Below are 21,865 nucleotides of genomic sequence, written 5' to 3'. Positions count from 1 at the left end.
TAGCCACATGTTTCACCATCAAACTCTCAAAAAGCTCGGTATCTATAAGACTTTATTGTCCAGTACAACAGATAATACATCAATTGGTCGTACATCTACCTACAACATTCATAGTGAAGTGCGCTCTGAGCTTTAAGCTATGATAAATTATACGGGATCAAGAGTTTTCACAGATTGACTGCGACCTTTATGGCGTTAATCCCCTTCATCTTCCTCTACTACAGACTCTAATTTGACACGGGTATGAATCGTTTGTAAGAAAGTACCTTCCAACTTCACTTCTTCATATTTCTCTTCTTTGATATCAACCAATTTTTCAGGTTTCATATCTACATCCAAGTCCAGATCCATCTGTTCGTCTCCTTCTCCGATCGTTCCATCAAGAGATGAAGGTAGATACATATCTAAATGGATGTTGATGATTTTATGTATATCGGTTTTTGGAATTTGATTAACATGTAATTTATCTCGCTGTATTACACCCCAAATAAAATCATTAGTTATTCAAAACTTTCTGTGACTTATCCCTTGGGATGAACTTACAAATACGAAGTAAGTTGATTTGGTGATCATCCCAAATATATCCTTGAACATATCATTCGTACGTGATATATTTCGATTTTCAAGTAATAATAAAGTTTGTTTACGTATTGCCTGTTGGGTCATTGGTCATTACCATTAGCTCCATTGAGACTTCTTTGCCTTTGGGCTCAAGATCAAATGAGAACTTGCAGCTTTATTATCTAATACTTGTTGAGGAACCCTAACTCTCTTCTTGGTCGTACTGCTCATCTCGCCATTGACAGTACCTGTAACATCATCCGAAAGGGGATTTATCGTGCCGAGACTCTCACTAGATTTGCTCCTGTGCACAGAGATCGGAGGAATGGGAGTAATGGATTTCGATCGTTTTCCAAAAATATCCTCTTCTTCTTCTTCTTCGTCGTCGTCATTATCATCTCTTCGGGATATTGCTTCCTCCTGCTTCACATCTGGATGTTTGGAGCTTGAAGACGAAGGACTTCTTTCCATCTTTATCGTTTTATCAAGTACGATCTTACCCGATTTCCTCTTCCTCTTATCGTCATCTCCTTCTTTCAAGTCTAGCTTTCTAGGTCTTTTCTCCCCCCTCCTTCCTGGAGTACGTCCTGATACAGGTGCAGGAGGTTCATTTTGACTGTGAGATCGTGATGGAGGTTGTGGCTGTGGTTGAGGAGGATGATATATCGACGAAGAGACTGATGAGGTTCTAGATAAAGATCGAGAAGGAAACAGAGGCGGTGGTTTCTTAGGTGCTTTGGCAGGAAAGAATAAAGGTGCTATAAATGCATTCATCTCGTCAATCCAGGCATTGGGTGTTGCAATAAACGGACTCACCTCGAGGTAACGGTTCACCAGGTCTAACTTTCTTTTCGCTCGGTGGTGCTGGAGGTGGTTTTCTTCTGCCCACACAGAGTTTCAATATCCCTTGATCTTGTGGATGTTCTTGCCTCTGTCCATATACGAGGATTGTGGAATTATTCGATGAATCTGTTATTATCAACATGGATAAAATGGATCAGTGCAAGCTCTACAAATCCTTGTCCATTGGTTTCCAGATCCTACTGCGGAATAAACTTACCAATCCCTTCATCACCCAATCCTATCATTATGGCATTCAAAGTCCTACCGTTATCATTCAACTTCTCCGATCTACATAATAATCCAGTAAAGTACGCAGCTAAAAGAGGAGCCTGAGGTGAAATTGACAAATATATCTTGGTCTCTGATTCACCTTCCAATAGTTCATCAGGAGGCAGTTGGACCATCCCCCTCACTTGGAGGTACTTCCTTCCTCTCATGGATTCAAGCGATAGACATAGATCGGTATCTCCATTGGTCAATGGGAAGGGTGATCCCATACCCCCTCCCCCTCCTGGTGTGCTTGTCCCTGGAGTGGTGTGTGTGATAGGTACATCGAATGGGTTGATCTCTTTGTGGGAAGGTGTTGGAGGTGGAAATGAAAGTAGTGCGAAAAATGTTATACCTATCAGAATCTCAGTTACCGGACTTCCTCTGTGTCTGCGTATGTGAAAGATATCGATCGACTCACCATCCAACCTCCAACCTTCGTTGCCGATTTCCAACCCTCCTCTCCAAAGTAATCTCCATGCCGATTTATGTTTACTCGTACTGACAGTTTCAGCCACACCAGCTGCAGTCTTGTGGGACGGAGTGACCAGATGACTGTCATTCTGTGCTGGTGGTGGGCCGGATCTAGCAGGACTGAGCACAGAGGGTAACAAGCTCTTCCTCGTAAATGAACTACTGGATGATCCACCTAATTTTGGTCTAGCGAATGGGTTGCGAGATGGTGATGGTCCAACAGACGATAGATGAGATGGTATGGTGGTCATCTCCCATGGACTGATCGTATTTGGCCCTTCATATGATTGACTCCTCGGTACCTGCTATGATGATCGATGATGATGATGGATTGATTGATGTTCGGAAAAAGACAGACGCGTCTTGTCACTGCACGCGATCCAGGTATGATGGAAATAGATAAATGCTGCAGCCCCGTTGATAGTGTTTCTTCTCGGGCTGCAAGAGCAGTGCTAGATATGATGGGAGTCCCAGTAGTGATGCGAGCGAGCCGAATCAACTCGTCATGTGATGCATGCATAGGAGAAAGTTTAGGTCGCTCGATATCTATCATGCTGCTTCCCTCCCACCATCATATTAGGTGAATTTCTTATACAATCCCTTCATTTTACAAGGGAAAGTGAGGGGAATCCGTTGGGTAGCACCTATGGCATGTAGAGTGTTAAGCCAATAAAGCTTCAACTTTTGGTGTGATATCCTTGCTCAAAAATTCCTGGACGCTAGCAGGGTGGAGCTTAACGCGCCTAGGAGGCAAGGAAGATATGGTCGAAGAGGGAATGGTGGATTTGAGCGTTATATTCTATCGTTATGATCACGATTATCCTCCGAGGCGAAGGAGGTCAAAAAGATTGGAATGGATTGTTTGGTTCCAAAAGGCCACTTGAAGGCAGTCTTGAGCACAAGATGTGGAAATCAACTTGGAAGTTGGGCTCCTCGACAGGACTCTCAGATGCCTTGGGCTAAATGCATATGGACGTCACACGCAGTAATGCTTGATAGATGAAGTCTATCTGAGATTGCCACAAATGCTGACGGCGGGATCAAATTCGCCATCAGGCATGAGTCCTGTTGACGCTTGGACTTCGCACCATCAACACACAACAATCAAAAACTTTGAGAGGGACTTTCATCTCCTTGACTTCACTCACTACAAACTGGCGCATTACATGATCATCAATATCATCATACGCATTAGGCGCTGAAGAGGCTCTGACGCCATGCGGATTCACGAGATTCTCGAAGAATGTGTCGAGTATATTTCGGTTGATGGGGCGATAGGTGAGTCAACTCAAAAATCCTCGTTTCGAAACACTGTCCTGGGTTCGAACCCAACCATTGCAACCTCTACCAAACGGCATGGTGGAGGTGGTCCACCCAAGCAGCGTAGTGAAACATTCTAGGAAGGTAGATGGATGTATCTCAGAGTGGGAGAGGGTGTACAAATCTGGATGTTGTTGTACATTACTGACGCCCTGTTGACCACCTGTAGGGTCCGACCCAACGCGTCTGATAGAACATCTCGTCAAACTTGATCCTTCCTTCGACCATGATTATTTCGCTCATCTCTGGACATTGCTTTGCGCCCATCCTTCCATCCAGATCATCATCACCAATGAGCCCGTCCTCTTGCCAGGTGGAAACACCGAACTGGGAACAGCTCCTCTTCCCCAAGACTGGGTCTTACCGCAAGGAATGCAGGCGAATGTCGATATCTCAACCCTTTACAGAGAAGGCTTGAGAGGAAGACAAATAGCATTTATGCTTGCTGGCCAAGAATTCCGTTCCGACAAGCAAGCTATACAAGATAGAAAGGAAGCCGCAAGGAAGAAAGCAAAGAAAGCTAAAGAAGCGACTTTGAAGCGGAATAAGGATAAGGTGGATGAAGATAGTGATGGGGAAATGAAAGTGGATCCTTCAGGATCAGGGGTCTTGAGAGTACTGCATGTAGATGATTCACAGGAAGGTGATGGATCTGCACCGATACCCAAAACCGACTTTAGGCGATTGTCAGAGAAATGGGGTGCAAGATTAAGGATTAGATGTACGGAAGATGAGATTTACTATAGGCTGACTGGATCTCATGCAAAGGTGAGTTTCTGCTTATTGAACTATCTTTACAAGCTGATCACTTGTGTAGATTCCAAAAATTACATCCACCGTCTTCCATGTTCTGCAACTCGCTGCCATGTCCAGAGATAAAGGTATCACTGCTATCGATCTGGGCCCGCTCGTCGGAGCTAGTCAAGGTAGTATGCATTATTTTATGAAAGTCCTGGTTCAGCTTGGTCTCTGGTGAGTCGACGGAAAATTAATTCTTTTTCCCTGCTGACGCCTCAATTAGTGCCAAAGTGCCCGCTGTCCTTCACGCGGCCGTGACTAATCTGCTCGTCTTCCATAAATTCCTTGATCAAAATCCCAATTACCGCGCTTTGGTCGGCAAACCTCTCAATTCGCTGCTCGAGGGCAGTCAAGCGGAGGAGAGTCCCGACGACGGTGCGGATGAGGAACCAGAAGAGGACGACGAGTTAATTGACCCATCACTTGACGATGCCACCAAGTTCAATGATTGGGGATTCGACTTTGCTCCATTGACTGAGGCCGAACTAATGGCTGGTCATTCCGTCAAGCAGAGATTGTTGAAGATGCTGGATCACCCCAAGCTGCAGAATCATCTGTTGAGAACCAAAAATCTTCTTCCGACTCTGGTAAGATGTCAATATTTTTGCTTGACAGCCACCGCTGACATCTTTCTCCAGGGTTGGCGCGGTCAAGCGGTCATGCGACATCGTAGAGCCGTTAAGCGTCACATAGATGGTCTAGTGCTTGATGGTCTGGTCGAACGTCTGTACATCGGCGAGTCAAGGATCAGCTGTATACGTCTTTCCAAATTCAATCCTGAACCGGTGGCTAAGACTGCCGAAACATCCAAAATCGCAGCAGATGCGGATGTTGAGGAGTCGGAACGTGTTCATAATCTTGATAGTATGTTGTAGACTTTTTTGCGTTAGTCCGTACTGATGATACCGCAGTGATATCGACGCAACCCCCATATACGCCGCCTTTAGATCCTCAAATCATGAATATCCCTCTGACCGTCACGTTTGAGCGCTGGATCATCGACCTCGTAGTCCAGTCCGAGGAGAACCCAGATGCCGAGCAAAGGGGTATGACCATCAATGTGAGTCTCCAAGATCCCATTCACGAACAAAGCTGATCCATATCTCCTGCACAGTCTATCTGGCAGAATACGAACTACATGTATAAACGATCAATCGATTTCGCCATCTTGCGATCCGACAACGCCCATATCCCGGAACACTTGTGGTCATATAGCGTGTCGTCCTTCATGGAGACCGTCAAGAAAGAACGACGACTCAGGCTATTCACCACCGCAGAATTCCAGCGCATCATGCGTAGGGAAGGTCAAGTGATCGAAGGCTACCCTGCCATGACTCGTCCCAGGTTGACAGGTCACTTTGGCGATATATCATTCAAGACATTCTACTCTTCCGAAATCCAATTGAACAAATTCCTTGACAACGCAAAGTCGTTGAACGGTGATCAGAAACCTAAGCCGATGGGTCGTCCACCAAAAGTACCAATCAAAACTACAAAATCCAAATCTACGACCAAATCTACACAGGTCGTGGAAGATGAGGAATCGGATGACGAGGAAGAAGGAGGGAATAAAGGGAAAAAGGGATTCAAGTATTCGGATACTGTACAAGTACGAGGTCGACCGAGGAAATATGTTCATGTAGTAGAAGAGGATGGAAGTGTTAACAGAAGGATCATCGGTACCGTCTATTCACGAGATGATCTTCCTCAAGTGCTGGTATATCTGAAAGAAAGGAATCTACTTGTCACGCCGCCGGTAGGTTATACGGGCCTTGGACCGCCTCCACCCGCCACCGAAGAAGCTATCAGAAACGGTCATCCTCCAGAATACTACTATCAGTTCCCTGCCAGGGACTCTGCTGCCTACTCGGGCTTACCCGGAAGGAAGTCCAAAGCTAGAGCGAAGAAGGAAGCGGAAGCCGCAGCCGCAGCTGCAACTGCAGCGGCGGCGGGGGAGACCGACTCACCAACGACGACGGTCCAACCTGCCGAAACAAATGTTTCTTCCAATAACAGGGACAAGGGAAAGAAAGGAAAGAAGCGTGCTAAGGGAGCAGGTGGGAGTGGTTCTGAAGCAGGTGCAGGAACCCCATCGACCGCCAGGAAATCAAAACGTCAGAAGAAAGAGGTCAACTACGCCGACAAAGCAGACATGGATGTGGATCATGATGCTCACGCGGTGAATGTTGTACCTGATTCTATCTCGGATGGGATAGGTCATGCTCAGCCTTCCGAAACGGCTGGTCCGATCGTGGAACCCACAGCTTCGCATCCGGATCCAGCGAACGATGAACATCTCATCGATCCAGCTTTGACTGAGCCTTCCTCACGGGTTTTGACACCAGCAGAATCAGTGGATCCCGTTGGTCAATTGATTGAAGCCCAATCAGCAGATATTACGATATCCTCGCCAGCTCCATCAGCCGCTACCAAAGGTAAGCAATCCGCCAAAAAGCGAGGAAAATCCGCCAAAAAGCAGGTAGCAGAACCCAAGCAGGAGATCGTAGATGATTCCAAGCGGAGCGGGAACAATGGACAGAATGTAAAAGCAGTAATTCCACCCCAACCTATCTCTGGGACCGAAGACAAACGAAATGACGCGTTGGAAACTCCAGATACTCGATCAACGGCAGGCTCAAGGTTCTTTCCAATAGATATACCGGATGACTCGCTCTTCGATCAATCTATGGAAGATAGTATCGGCAATGTCTTAGCAGAACTGTCACACTCTGGCGTTCGACCTCGCAGTCAACCCCCTACAGCAGAACCTTCAGCCTCATCAGTCGCGACTGCCGGTTTCTCATCGACCATGAAAGGCAAGAAGCGCAAATCTGACCTACCGACTCATGCTGAGCCGCCTTTCAAGACAACGAAGACCTCTGAAAGTAAAGCAGCCTTAGAAGCCGACGATGATAGGCGAACCTCCCTGTTCATCTTGCCTGAAGAGCCTATGGAGGAGCTGCCCTTCGAACTTCCCGAACACATACTCAGGGTTGGCAAGTCGAATGCTAAGGATGATGAAGAGGCTAATTTTAACGATACAGTAGCATCAACAAATGATCCACAGTCGCAACAGATCGTGACTCCTATCGAAATTGATGGTACTCCCGACATGCAGACTCTGGAAACATCCGTCTCCGTCGATCCACCTGGCGCTGGCAAGCCCTCTCCCTCTCCGTCCAAACCAGATAGCGCTATGCCTCCACCAAATTTTGCATCCACTCCCTCTCGATCAACTCCCCAGCTGACAACCTTGACGGACATCGTTCGAGCTCAATCTGCGACTCCCTTACGTGAGGTATCTGCCGCATCTTCTGGATCACCTGCGACTCCCTCCACTCCCCAACGTGAGCTCATACAGCCTATTCGGAACAAAAAGCTCTTGCATGCATTGAATGAATGTAAGTGAATGCAGAGCCTCATAAGAACCTGTACTGACATCTCAGGTTTAGCTGCAAAACCAGCTCGTGTCGATCTAGGTACTATTAGAAGAGCAAACGAGCTCGTACAAGTGCTTCATGATAATGGTGGAGTGATGATGGACTCCAAGCTTATTCATGAACATCGAAATTGGACTTTCAAGTATGCTGGAACTGATCATCCCAACGCACCCCCTGTTGCATATGGTATGGATAGGCTAGTCGTCAAGAAAACGGTCAACATCCTCCTGAGTGATGGCCGAATCAAGGAAACCATCGTATCTGTTCCGACACCTACTGGTCGATGGGTCAAGTCTAGCGTCCTGTACCTGACAGATCTACCTCACGAACAGCTACAAGCCTACATCCGTCAGATGTCGACCAGCGTGTCCCAATCTATGACACCGAATGCTCGAAGAGGTAAACCGGACACCCCGTCTTTGCCAGCTACGCCTTACACCGAGCTGAAAAGATCGGCGCCCAGAAATGGGGGCAAGTTGGCCTTTGATGCTACACCTACCCGAAATTCTACCTCTGGTGCCCTCAGACCATTCTCAGAAAGGAGAACAGCGCTTCTCAAGGAGCTCAAAGTCGTCGGTCAGCTGTTGGGCTGGAAGGCTAGTCGAGTTGTGCGAGTTCAAATCCTTCATCGAGCGATCCTAAGAGCATTCTCAAGGGAAGGATGTGGGTCAATCGTTTCCATGTCACCTCGAATTTTTGCTTTCCCGCTATTGTGTGAAGATATCACAGCCGAAGAATGGTTCTCATGTTGCCTTCTACTTCAATACAACGAAGAGATCGAACACTGGTTACGAGACCCCGTCAATCGCGCTACAAAGGTCAAAGACGTTCCCAAACAGTATCGTCCGTTAGGAGGATTTGGTGGATCATCGACTAAAGCTAAGATGAATACTTTGCTTCAGATTATGGTCACTCTCAAGATAATCTCGCCTGTGATTCCTGTAGCCAAGGAAGAATCAGATTTCTTTGGTAATCATTCAGCATCGAATGGGTTCAAGGTGGAAAGTGGTAGTATCAATTCAACATTCTATATCCTTCACGACATGGTACCAGTATACCATATCGCTTCGTTACCTCCCCCTCTTCTTGGTCTCCTACCTGCTCGGAATGAAGAGGATATTAATACTTTATGGTCCACCATCAAGAAAGCATCACTTGAGATGCAGGTTGATGCTCTAGGTCGAATAGGTGAACGAATCAAGCCTACCTTGCCCCATGCAGCGAAGTTCGAAGACACTCTGGACCTTTCGATTGACTACACTAAGCTTCTCCAGAGACCGAAGAGGTGGAAGAGCGATTTAACTCTACTACCAATCCAAAAAGCTGCTCTGGACGAGGTCTTCGATCGAACTACCGGTCAAAGCAGTATCAACACCCAGCAGGAACTGGAGGATTTCGCATACGAGAATGCCCTACCTTTACCATTCCTCGAAACCGAGATCAAACGAAGAGCTGAGCTGGCTAAAGACAACGCAGCCAAGATTGCCGAGAGGCTCAGAGAACATGCATTGAAAGCTCAGCAAAGACAACAGGATATACAAGAGAAGATCAGACAGAAATTGATTGAGCGTCAAGAAGCAGCAAGACTAGCATGGGAAGAGAAAGTATCCAGCTCGGCTCAAAGGAAATCTGTTGAATATACTCCCGAACTGTTGGCTTTTGTCAGTCATCAGACGATCCAAAGTGGTTCGATGAAGATGTCGGATGCTACTGAGAGTATCGTTGATTATTGGGTTATGATGTGGGAACATATCAAGAATCTTTCACCGCAGGAAAGGGAAACCACTCTAGAAGAAAGAAGAAGATATCAAGCTGAACGGGTACGACTGACAGCTCCGAAGTTCAAATATAGCGCTACTTCCAAAAGAAGGTCTGCGAAAAAGCCTAAAGAACAGAAAAGTAAGTTTGAAGTCCTTGCGGTTGACGGATTTGCTGACCCGTTGGTATAGCCGGACCTCAGAAGCGTACCAGATCGAAACGTAAATGGACACATGAAGATGATGATCTCCTACTGGATGCGGAAGCGATCATCAGAGCCAGATCCAGAGCGAGTGGGTATAAAGGACGTCAAGCGATATCCCAGATTTTCCCTCAGGCGGTAGCTTCCACCATTCGTAGCCGACTTACTAAAATCGTTTCTCAGCCTGGCAAAAAGGCGTATTACGAGAAGTTGGAACAAGCTTGGTATGAACTTTGGATGAAGCTTAGGGGTACGGCAGAACTTGTCGATGAACATCTGGAAAGTCCATTTGAGTTTGATTTGAAGGATCATATAAGAGTGTTGAGGGAGAAGATCGATAAGAGACCTTTGTGAGTTGTCTCCATTGACCATGTGCAGTCATTTGAGGGGAACACTGATGCTTGTTCGTTAATCTACATAGGCGATTGCTTGCAGCTGCTACACCCGAAGAAGAGAAAGAACCCGTACCTGATCTTCTTCCGGACAGCTATCAGATTACCGAAGAGTTTGCTTGGAAATACGTAGCGACGGAACAACATAGCTTCGACCAAGCTGCTGATGCTCTGTCAGCTGAGGAAATCAAGATCAACGCCATTGGATCTATCTCGATCATTGATGAACCTCAGATTAAGGAGGAAGTTGCTGCTGGCGATAAGCAGATGGGTCTGTTGCAAGCATCGATGAAGGTGAGCTGTTGTTCGAGCGAGTCAGACGACAGGGGCTTATGTCACAGCAATAGATGATTGTCGGTACACCTGATGCGTACTACGATGTCACTCATGGCAAACGATTACTCGATACTTGGTCTAACGAGACCTGTCAAGCGGCCATCCAGAACATGATGGATAACAACGTTTTGAAGAGGGTGCCTAATCCATCGAGGGATAATGAAAGGCAATATGGATTCTCTCAGGGGTAAGTTACAATATTCACCTCGCTAGCTGTGCTGACGCGAGTGACCAAACCACAGATGGCAACAGCTGGAAGAGAGTTTCTTACCTCCTAATCTGTTCCAGGCCGCTCAAGGCTTGAAACCTAAGTTGGAGCCTGAAGAAGGGATCGAATGGCCTTTGATTGGTGAATCGGGTGAATTGGCTGCACTGATGGATATGGTATCTAATCATGAGGTGAGTTCATGTTTTTATCTTGAGCTTGATGCTATGCACGATATCTTATTGCTTTTGCTGTATAGGTCGACTTCGAATATGATGTTCAAGAATTTCCGACTGTCAAGTATGAGAAGGGACATTTCAATACTCGAAAGCTTGGTGAGTAATGACTCATCTTGTCCTAGTACAATGAATCGTTGATATCGAGTATTCGCTGATACATTTTCCAGACGACGACGCATACGAATTTGCTCTTCAGGTCAAACGAACTACTCGAACAAACTCATCTCCAAAAGTTCCTTTCCCAGATACCAAAATTCGCAAATCGCTCAGACCATGGAATCCCGAAGTAGCCAACAATTCCGAAATTCAACATGTTGTCCAAAGAGTCATGGAAGCAGTAAAGCAAACGGCCGAAGATGGAATAACCAAACCTGAATTACTCGACGTCATTCGATGTTCTCCGGTGCAACTTGATCAATCATTAGCATTTCTCTCTTCGCAAGATGACCATACAGTGTTTTGGACGGGATACGATACCGCTCGATTAGTTTCGAAGGAATACTGGGAATCATGGTGTGTCAAAGTTACTCCTCAAGGGTCGAACTTGACCGATGGCAATGCGAATGCGGTGTTGCTTGGGCCTAGAAGGTGGTATGATGTATATGGAGTGTTTAAAGAGGACGATTTTGTAAAAGTCGTAGAGAGCGTTAAGAGTTTAATAATCTCAAGACCTGGCAGTGGTCTGGTAAGTCGTACTTGATTGAGCCTTATGTAAGCTTCATTGACTGAGACTGATTGTATCGTTGTTCGTTGGGCAAAATAGAAAACGGTCAAAACTAAATTGGCTATCATACTCGATCGACTCGAGTTGATTGATATCTTACAATACTTGGTTGATCAGAATAAGATTGGGGTCAAATGGTCTGAAGTTGAAGAAGAAGAAGATAGGATTGTACCTCCCCTTGAGAGTGTTGATGTGGATCAGGAAGATGGTTTGGGGTTGTTCCCCGTGGTCAATGGAGTTTGGGATTAGACGACGGTGATTATTTTATTTTATCATTAATCGGGAGGAGATCATGATCTTTTGGGCTCAGAATTTGGATTTCGATTTTTATATGAGATGTGAATTAGTTGAAGGAATATGAAGTCAAGAAGAGTATTGTAAATTATGATCATCTATGTATGTGTATGTTCTATGTCCAAAAGAATAGTATTGACTGATATGAGGCATGAAGAAACGTCCATATATGCATTAAATAGGGGACCAATCTTTCTTATCATTATTGATTCAAACATATATATATATATATATATTATGGTGACCTAATAATCTAAAGTCTCTCAATTACGATGGCAGAAGCGGCACCACCACCATTACAAATTGCCGCTACACCCTTTTCACCTTTCTTCAATGAGTGAGCGAGGGTGACGACGATCCTGCATCCTGATGATCCGATAGGCTTTTTGAGGGAAAGGGTAGGTCAGACCATGATTCATATTTCGAATATCCAGTTCTTGTGGGGAATGTCAAACTCACATGACCCAAAGCTACCGCACCACCTTTAACATTTACTTTACTCCTGTCGAGACCCAATACCTTCTCAGCGGCACAAGCGACGACCGAGAAAGCCTCGTTGAATTCCCATAGGGCGATATCTTCCTTGTTTACACCTGCGTGTTTCAACGCGAGAGGTACAGCTAGAGTAGGAGCAGTGGGGAAATCTATAGGTGCACAAGCGGCGTCGGCGTATCCTATAAACACAAGAGTGGATCAGTATGTGAGCAGACAGAGTGATAGGACTAGGTAGGTCGTTGTGTATACTGGGTGTACAGTACCATAAGTCATGTTAATTACACTTTTACACTCACCCAGAATCTTAGCCAAAGGTTTCAACCCTTCCTTCTCAACCACATCCCCTGAGGCAAGTACGACAGCACTAGCTCCATCATTCAATGACGAAGCGTTAGCAGCGGTGACAGTACCATCTTTGGTGAAAACAGGTCTGATCGATCTGAATTTCTCTTTTAACAATTTTTTATAATCCTCATCTTCCTTTACGATCACATCACCCTTTCGGGTCTTGACGGTGACTGGAGCGATCTCATCTTCGAATCCACCGTTTTTCCAAGTTTCCTCCGCACGGGTATAAGATGAGAGACAGTGGTCGTCCTGGTCTTCTCGGGTGATTTGATGTTTGGCTGCAGTAGAGTCCGCACAGTTACCCATTGGGACTTTGTTGTAGACGTCGAAGAGACCGTCAACAATAAGGGAATCTTTCGATTCGAAGTGGCCGAATGCGGGTGGGTGTCGAGGGGAGAGGAATCTGCATGGGTGGTATTATAAACCGATGAGATAAAAAGCAAAGGGAAATTGAGAAGAGGTGAACAGTGTAGTGCAATGCAGTGAGGAGGAAGGAGTTCATTTGTCAGTTTTTCCAGTAGTGCAGATGGATGACGGATTACAAGTTTGCACTCACGGTGCTTGAGACATGCTTTCCATACCACCAGCGACCATTATACCTCTCTGACCAAGTCGGATGTTCTGATCGGCAAGCATGATGGCTTTCATACCTGATGCGCAGACCTTGTTGATAGTGGTAGCATCGGTTGAATCGGGAATTCTAGAAAGAACAGGACATGGATGTAAGTCAGCTGATGTTGTACCATTATGTGAGGTGGTGCTCAATGATAGTGACAGTGCTAGAATCGCCTGGTCATAGCAAACACATATATGATTTGAGTGAGGTACACAGCTACTCACCCAGCACCGATGACCACTTGTCTAGCGGGCGACTGACCCACCCCAGCCTGAACGACATTACCCAAATAGACTTCTTCTACCTGTTCAGGCTTCAAGTTTGCTTTCTCCAAAGCATGTTTCACAGCTACTACACCCAGCTGGGGAGCGGTGAGAGTAGCGAGAGAACCATCTTTGGCTCCTACGGGTGTTCGAGAGGCAGATACGATGTAAACTGATTGAGTGGACTAGACAAGACAAGATACACAGAAAAGAGGTTAATTAGATCTGCTTGATGGTTTGAAGTGGCAATGCACAGCTGACTCACCATGTTGAATCTCTGATGATGGAGTGTAGTTACTCTTTTGAATTGATGTAGAGAGGAAGAAGAAGAAGAAGATCTGCGTACAACTAATGAAGAAAGTAATGAGATTGACATTTGTTGTTGGTTGTCAGAATCGTACGAGCTGAATGAAGCGGTAGCAGCGGTGGTCTGATAATAAATTGTTATTCTAACTTATGGGGAAGGTGGGATTATGGGAAAAAGGGAAGAGACGCGGTCCATAGTATTTATCCTGAACTATCTTACGGGATATCCTGAAATAACCCATCTCTCATCTCTCATCTCTCATCTTGCCATGCATGTATCAGTTGATCATGTGCTTATCACAAGGATGAAACAGCCGGTACTCGTATGTATCGCTATTCAGTCGACTGAATGGCACTACCACCACGAAAGGATCGTATTCCAGTGGTGTGGATGCTTACCATATCATTAAGGGATTCATCAGACTCGATACTCTATGTACAGAACACATATCTGAAAACATTTTACCAACAGATAGAGGTGACATGGGAACAGACATTATCGTTATCATCAAACCATAAACATTTCCCCAGTCTCCACTGATCACCTTTACTGACCTCCGTAAAATCTTCATCCATACTACCTTCCCGACGAGTACAAGAGCCACCTCACGCAATGACCGTCTCTAGCCCCAACCCATTCCCTTGCCCATCAACCATCTTCCAACCACCCGGACCATCCGTCCATTTCTTCCTGTAAAACGTCACAGGCATCTCGCCCTCTTCTTTATCTGCCATATCTATTGACCCCACAAAGTCGTACCCGCTATCACAGTGGGTGATAAGCTTCAATATGGTCAGGTGGATACATCTTGCCGAGATGAGAGATTGGGTCGAATGAGCTGTCCCTGTGGTATAGAAAGAGCAGCCGATGAGTCAGTATATCACCTCCCCATATGTTAGAACGATACGATCATGATATCAGGATCCATTGTTGTTGATAATCAAACAAATTAACTCACATGGTGCACCCCTCAATCTCAACTCCCTACAATGTCTCTCCCTGACTCTCGCATCTCTCAATCCATCAACCCACCAATTCTTGATTCCTTCTTCCAAGGCTTGTCCCACATCAGCCTCGGCGTCGATGATCCATATCCTATCATGCGAGTAGAAAGCCACCGCGAAAAAGATCGGTTCTGGGTCGGGTTCACCTTGTAAAAAGATTAACGAGTCTTTGCCTGAGTCTGCAATTTTTGATGAGATGAAACAATCAGTATCGTTGTACCATTTCATATGGGTGTGTCATATGTATGACATACCTTTAGCCGAGGTTCGGAAAGAAGAATTCAGATTATATCCTTCTCTTGCGAACTCGGTCAACAGCTTGATCAATATTCTCTTTGAGCTATGACATTTGAGGAGTGTATTAATCAGCGTAATCCATCCATAAACCGAATGGCAAAGTGATGAAGTAAATCCATTCACTCAAATTCAAGTACTTCAGATCAACCGACAAGATAAAGTGATTCAGTCAACTCACGAGACCTGTTCCGAACTCGTAGGCATCCACGCTTCCCCCTTCATCGTGACTTCCCAAACACCCTGATCACATCCCTTCTCTTTATGTTTCTTCATCAACTCAGGTTGATAATCAACTTCTTGTATCTTGCTTATACCTCTTTTCCACGTATTGTTCAACACGTCAATAACCACCGGTCTAAGATGTAATGGTAAAGCGATGAAAGATAAGGTCGATACGGATGAAATGGTCATCATGAAAAATGGGAATTTCGTACTGTTTGTAGAAGGTAATGGACAATGTTGATTGAATGATGAAACGGATGTTCCAGGTGTACTACCCCCGCCACTACCATTGGTACCATCTTCATCATATATTGATGGCGAGAGGGATTCAATCGTATCTGTTCTATCAAATGCCAAAGACGACATCCTCTTATGCATACCTCCAAAGAATGCCGAACCCGACCCGGAAGTAGTGGTGTACTCGCTTCCACTTATTGATGGGCTAGTTGGATTGGTGTTCTTAAGTATACCCTGTAATCCGCCGGTATTGCTCGTAGAAGATGAATGTCGGTGTTGGATTGGTCGACGAACGTCCGAGGTAGTGAATGTTGGACTTAGAGGTGTGGGTGATCTTGATCTTGGTCCTGGTCCTGCTGCATTCCCATTGTTGTTGGTACTGGGTATAGAGAGGGTACGTTCCAGTTGAAGACTCTTCCGTCTAGCCTCTGAGCCCGGAGTGGTAGGTATGAAAGCTGGTTTCTCCTCTGCAATTTGTGACTTACGCCTCTCCTTCTTCTCATCATCTTTATCTTTTCTCGAGCCTGAGCCCAGGACTGGTAGGTGGAATGGCATGGTGCAGGGGGGTAGTCTGACTAAGCTCAAGCTTGATGCGAGGTCCTCTTATTGGGAAGTGGATGGACGTGAGCGTTAGTGTCGAAGTACGAGTGACTAAGTGATTAGGTCGACCTAAGATGCAGATGAGATGCGATGGGGTGTTATTTGTGTTTGGTATTAATGCTGGTTGCGGAGTGGGAATCAAAAGATGACACACAAGGTGCTAGTGCTAAGATGAGTATGAGTCATGTTGATATAGTTAGTTGTGTGGTTCCTTCCATATTATGCGATTTCTCCCACGTTGCAATCAAAATACTTTTGGCTTGGCAAGAATACCTCCGCATCTGAGTTCCATAAATACATCATTATCTTCTTCCTGGATCAATACTCCATTCTATGCTTACTTCTTCATCTGGAGCACACCAATACCACATCTGATCCCATGCAACACACACCTATGTCAAGCACAAGGATGTTATCAGTACGATCAAAGTGGAAAACGCGGTCCAAGCTCTTCAGCAATGAGATGTGATTCGATCATCGTTATTCATTTCAAGCATACGAACCATCTGAACTTGGCTACATAAAATGGTAAATAACAATATAACAAAACTAGTCATGTCATATCATGTCGAAGAAGAAACATGAAAAACGAAGAGATCGGAATCTACATAATCTTGGCAGCAATCTTCTCATCCGCATCAAGAGGTTCAAGTTCATGTTGAGAGTATAAACCTGATTCTCTCACGGCTCGCTTGGCATCTGCCGCGGCGTGCTTTTGAGCTTGTTTGATGAATTTGACTTTTTCAGTTTCAGAGGCTAGAATATTAACGAATGGAAACGAATCAACATCAAGACAAAGGTTTTCGTCAAGTTTGGTCGAGTAGATATGAGGTTTAGGTTGAGTGTGTTGAGATAGGAAGATGGGTCTACTCACTGAAAGGAAGTCTCTTTTCCTCAACAAGCTTTACTACCCTACCTTCAGCTAGACCTACAATGATCTATTCAACGACCGATACCAAACAAATCAGCTTCGATCCACTCAACATCAATGATGAGTATTTTACTCACCTCCTTGGATCTAGCATGGGAAATTTTACCTTCGATTCCCTTATTGTGCGCTTCGTTATTCTCGAAAGCCTGAAAAGCCTGGTACGCCGCACCGGCACCTACCACTTCGGCAGTGAAGTGTGCCTTCCTCTCGATGGGTGTGTCGGCAGTGACGAGGAGAAATTCGGCTCGTTGTTTGGCTAAAGGGTGGGAAGAGTGGTGGGCTGCAATCTTGGCTTTGAGTTCTGGGAGAGTCCAATTGGCATGATTATCAGCTTCAGTCGATGTATGTTATCCGTACGTTGATGGAAGGAGAGGTAAACGGTATACTCACTTTCGAACATTGCGTATATAGATGGAAGTCTCGGTTTGGTAATTGAGGTTGAAGGAATCGAGTACGAGTGATATGAGTGGTAAACGATTGTGGTCAGTGAGTATGAGGTGGCAAGTGAATACAGACAATCATGCTCTTTATATATCTTTCACTCCACTACTTCCTCATGTCAGTACGAATCTGTGTAACATTGTATGATCAAATGAGTGATGAGTGACGAGTGACGTCAGATCCATCAATCCATCAGTCAAACTATCAACAACGTTCCTTTCTCTGACCACTCTTGAGGGGTGTGTGTGTGCATCCATCATCACCCAGATGCAACGACACTCGTGACATTCAATGACGCATCGAACGGAGATTGATCGTACCTTTTTGACCAGTCTCATTGTTCTCGCTCCAACCCAGTGGAAAAGACGTCACTGATGGTCTGTGCGTCGTTATTGATGGTCTGTGCGTGGGTGTATGTACTTGACGTATACAACATGGTTATGATGCATGATGTGATTGATGATCATTGATTGATTGCTGACAAAGCCACTACTCTAGTCAACCTTCATCACCACTTCAACCTTCACTTTCACTCCATCACTTGCACCCCCACTCCCACTCGGTATCGTCTGTATTATGGGAGGGTCAACAGTTGCCTTATCCTTTTGCATTACTTGTCCAATAGAACTCGATTGAGATTTCCCTATCCCATTCTGAGGAGGTTGAATACCAAATTCCGTCTTGTCTCTTGGTGATAGAGGTTTCTTAATTGATGATCTCCTTCTTCCTCCATCCGATATCGTCTTCTGTTCATTATCATGATTCTCATTGATAGTGTTGGTATCCCTTATCTGCAAATCTTGTAACAAGTCTTGGGTGGGATCAGATGAGATGGATGATTCGGATTTAGATAAGAATTTGTGAATTATCGGATTTACCCTTTCAATTTACAATATCCACCATCGTCAAAACATATCAGCATCCACAGAGAAGATATTGTATTCCACTTCTAATAAACTTACAAATCTGGATGAGTCAAAGTCATCCATCTTGGACAACCCTCCAGTACGACTCTTTTCATATCGCAAACCTTCCCATCGTTCTGTTCCGTGTACAATCTACGTGTCTTTTCCAACATATCGACCCACTGATCATCGTTCTCCTCCCATCCTTCCAATGTACCCTGTAAGACCAATACGGGACATTTCAAGTTGATTGCTTGTTGGTCACTTATGATATGTTTACGCGAGAGAGCCAGTGAAATTATGATAGGTACGGTTATGTCTCCCTAACATCGTCAATCAACAGGATCAATCAAAAGCATTATATGGAGTGCCCCTCCAGATTGTTCATGAGAAACAAGTATCGACCATACAGCTGATTTCATTACTTGTCTGATCACTCACATTCAATTCCCCATTTAATAATCTCGATCGAGTCAATTGGATGTACTCTTCCTCCAAATCCTTCACCAGCCTCTTCGAGTGGGAGGTCGCGTTATAATCGAAGATCACAGAGGTGATGGCATCGAGAGGTTCGCCATCGCGAGTTTTCACTGCGTTGATCAATATCTGACATGTGCACAAACCTTGCATCAGCTCCGTCTAAGGATTATATCATCTTATACTCATTCGTCATGGAGAGTTAGGTTTGATGGGGGAAGACACTCGATACTCACATGCATACTTTCTCTAAAAGTCAAAGACCAATTGGTAGCTTCCGTCAAAGCAGGCGGAGCAGACATGATCAGATTCTTCGACAGGTCAGGATACTGAGCTGCAAAGTGCATAGCGGGACAGCACCCCATAGTTGATCCGACGAGATGTACCGAGGGGATATGTAGTATTGTCTTAATTATTATTCGTAGATACAACATCAGTGTGTGAGGTTTTCTCCCTATATAAGGGAACAACTCACCAAAGCTTCTTTTACTAAAGTAGCATGGTACGACCAAGTGACAGGATCAGGTGAGATATTCATGACTTTCGTTGATCCATGTGCGGGAGCATCAAATGCTATGAGATTATAATTCTCATAGAACGTTGGATCATCAAATTGTGGGTAACTACAATAAAATCCACAAATTTACGATAAGTTGCTAACTATCAAGGGATATCTCTTCATATTCTGAGGTGTTCCAATAGGTGTGGGGAATGAGTAATGGGATATCAGTGTACTTACAAGTGAAAAGAATCCACCCAGAAAGGATGAAAGAACAGTATTGTCTCATACTCCTCATCTATCTCCTTCGCTTTATCTCTCTTTGAGGGTGTGGATATTCTATAGAATAGGTCGAAAGGTTTATTCGGTATTGTGATCCGTGGCATCGTCGACGAATTTCATGCAGCGGTATGTACGATGGTGATTATGGTTGGGGTATATTCGGAACCGGGAGGAGGGAGGAGGGAGTGTTGTGTTGATATATTGTAACGTGTAATCAGATCGCCAATTAAAAGCAAGGTAAATATTGATAAAAGGTATGATGAAGAAGTCAACAGATCGGACGAGTAGTATGATGTGGATTGATGATGATCTCTTTAGTCAAGTATCAATCAATTGATCATTACATTCCATGGCTGATGATAGTGTAATCGTGATTGGTAATACATATCGACTTTGTTGAAATGTGACAACCCGATCTTATTGGTGAAGAGAGTAACTTAACCAACCCTAAGCTTAAGGTGAGAGAAATGTGAAAGCCACTTGTTACAGGTACGAGTAACGGTCGGATCGACGTGGGGCGCTTGTCGTACCTGCAACACGAAGATGCTGATGGGATTTACCGGAACCGGAATTGGTATACGAGGGGAATTTGCTGTACAGATCTTGCAGTCACGAAGCGGTTCCTGTCAGTGATTCCGGCAGGGAGAGCAGAAGAGGAGGTTATTTTTAGAGTTTACCGGAATTCGCGATTGCAGCACAAACCCTTACGAAAGATCTACATTCGGCAAGGTACCGAGTTTCAAGGTTCTACTGTATATGTACTGTATGTACTCTGTATATACATGTGTACATATAGCTACCTTTCATAAACAAGAACGATCATCGACCTCTACTGGACTGTGCTGCGAGATTTATACATAAGGCACCTGTCATCCCATGTTGAGAGATTCGGTCAATACAGGTGTATGGTATGTGATACCGAGTTTCCGAATTCCATACCCACTAGAAGACTTTTCTCCATGATTAATTGAGAATCATCAGATTTACTGACCCAGTAACTTGAGTTATAATCTGGCATGCTATTTTATATATAATTACCGTACTGTAGTAATTTTAGAGTTATGTTGCATCAAGAAGATATTACATATTTTCGAGGAATGTAACTTAATGTAACGTACTGTAAGCATATGTATGGTAATGGCCCTCACCCACATTTTACTGAACGAAAGATAATTTTGGGATGTACGAGTACTGAAAGTCAGGTTAGTCGGATCAGGGTGGCGTCTTGGGCTGAAAATCAGCTTATTGTACGTTCACATTTTTGGTACTGTATTCGTCCTCTATTCATCAAGCATGACCTTGCAGAATACTGTATGATATGATTACCGTCTTAACATGATACAAGTAGAAAATACGCTTTGATTATTATGTTAGATGACTGTTCTTATCTTTTAAGGACGAATGTTGAAATGTTTTGAGACGAATGTTGAATGTGGTATAAGATAAACCATGGTAAAATTCCAATACAGTTTTTTTATTTTAGGTAAGTTATGAGAGACGATATTTTTAGTGTCCCTCGGCCTCAGGCATTATACGTTCAAATGAATGAGGCTTGCTGGCTCAGAAGACAGAATGTCTTTTGTCTATGTGTACTGGTTTGTGTCATGATCTTAGTAACAATTCTCAAAAGTTGTCTGGCGATCGGAGGTTTCACCTGAGACAACTGAATGGAAAATCTCAGGTAGATGTCTTGTCTCATCGAAGTGCAGCCACCACAAGAACGATCATCAAGATTTCATTTTCGTATACTGTACAGTTAGTATCGACTTTTGTCTTTTCCAAGTCGATTGAGATTCCTTTTACGTATAACCTAAGTATGACTTGAGGCTTTTTTGACTGAATGATTCGTAAAGCTGATGGATATACTGAGGTACAAGCGATGAAACGGTTCCAGTCATGAGTCAAGATACTGAGGTGTTCTGATATCCTGCATTCCATCGGAAATCATAAATGTTTCCTTGGCCATGTTGGCCATACGGTCAGATTAGATTGACTGCATCGCTGATGAGTCGTTAACTTTTATGCAGTACTACTTGAAACTTCATATATCATACAACGGAATAATATAAATGGCGTATTTGTCAATTC

The 21,865-nt window shown here is 44.6% G+C and overlaps 6 protein-coding genes across 6 annotated transcripts; 1 reads left to right on the top strand and 5 right to left on the bottom strand.

Moving 5' to 3' along the window:
* Positions 1 to 195: 195 nt before the first annotated feature.
* On the bottom strand, positions 196 to 2,396 carry V865_003611 (uncharacterized protein; the record flags this gene model as incomplete). The annotated part of the gene is made up of 6 exons (XM_066227402.1): positions 196 to 471; positions 544 to 654; positions 733 to 1,319; positions 1,378 to 1,530; positions 1,622 to 2,026; positions 2,093 to 2,396. The coding sequence occupies 6 exons, from the start codon at positions 2,394 to 2,396 to the stop codon at positions 196 to 198; spliced, it is 1,836 nt and encodes a 611-aa protein (XP_066083499.1).
* A 966-nt stretch (positions 2,397 to 3,362) lies between these two features.
* On the top strand, positions 3,363 to 11,808 carry V865_003610 (uncharacterized protein; the record flags this gene model as incomplete). The annotated part of the gene is made up of 15 exons (XM_066227401.1): positions 3,363 to 3,423; positions 3,635 to 4,233; positions 4,283 to 4,437; positions 4,487 to 4,850; positions 4,902 to 5,127; positions 5,175 to 5,323; positions 5,378 to 7,664; positions 7,716 to 9,602; positions 9,653 to 10,013; positions 10,085 to 10,349; positions 10,403 to 10,578; positions 10,634 to 10,790; positions 10,856 to 10,931; positions 11,003 to 11,520; positions 11,599 to 11,808. The coding sequence occupies 15 exons, from the start codon at positions 3,363 to 3,365 to the stop codon at positions 11,806 to 11,808; spliced, it is 7,491 nt and encodes a 2,496-aa protein (XP_066083498.1).
* A 298-nt stretch (positions 11,809 to 12,106) lies between these two features.
* V865_003609 (uncharacterized protein) lies at positions 12,107 to 13,951 on the bottom strand (the record flags this gene model as incomplete). The annotated part of the gene is made up of 6 exons (XM_066227400.1): positions 12,107 to 12,235; positions 12,313 to 12,527; positions 12,645 to 13,099; positions 13,253 to 13,396; positions 13,537 to 13,760; positions 13,841 to 13,951. The coding sequence occupies 6 exons, from the start codon at positions 13,949 to 13,951 to the stop codon at positions 12,107 to 12,109; spliced, it is 1,278 nt and encodes a 425-aa protein (XP_066083497.1).
* Positions 13,952 to 14,487: 536 nt separating this feature from the next.
* V865_003608 (uncharacterized protein) lies at positions 14,488 to 16,197 on the bottom strand (the record flags this gene model as incomplete). The annotated part of the gene is made up of 4 exons (XM_066227399.1): positions 14,488 to 14,726; positions 14,841 to 15,065; positions 15,141 to 15,226; positions 15,362 to 16,197. The coding sequence occupies 4 exons, from the start codon at positions 16,195 to 16,197 to the stop codon at positions 14,488 to 14,490; spliced, it is 1,386 nt and encodes a 461-aa protein (XP_066083496.1).
* A 649-nt stretch (positions 16,198 to 16,846) lies between these two features.
* Positions 16,847 to 17,573, bottom strand: V865_003607 (uncharacterized protein; the record flags this gene model as incomplete). Its single annotated transcript, XM_066227398.1, has 4 exons — positions 16,847 to 16,998; positions 17,117 to 17,180; positions 17,251 to 17,474; positions 17,564 to 17,573. 4 exons carry the CDS (start codon positions 17,571 to 17,573, stop codon positions 16,847 to 16,849), a joined length of 450 nt encoding a protein of 149 aa, XP_066083495.1.
* A 535-nt stretch (positions 17,574 to 18,108) lies between these two features.
* V865_003606 (uncharacterized protein) lies at positions 18,109 to 19,881 on the bottom strand (the record flags this gene model as incomplete). The annotated part of the gene is made up of 6 exons (XM_066227397.1): positions 18,109 to 18,493; positions 18,577 to 18,842; positions 18,961 to 19,125; positions 19,233 to 19,403; positions 19,472 to 19,619; positions 19,736 to 19,881. The coding sequence occupies 6 exons, from the start codon at positions 19,879 to 19,881 to the stop codon at positions 18,109 to 18,111; spliced, it is 1,281 nt and encodes a 426-aa protein (XP_066083494.1).
* Positions 19,882 to 21,865: the final 1,984 nt, after the last annotated feature.

Source organism: Kwoniella europaea, chromosome 1 (genome assembly GCF_036810445.1).
Source record: "Kwoniella europaea PYCC6329 chromosome 1, complete sequence".
In the NCBI taxonomy this organism is placed as follows: Eukaryota; Fungi; Basidiomycota; class Tremellomycetes; order Tremellales; family Cryptococcaceae; genus Kwoniella; species Kwoniella europaea.
Note: the sequence above shows the minus strand (reverse complement) of the source record. Positions and strands in the feature narration are given on the sequence as shown.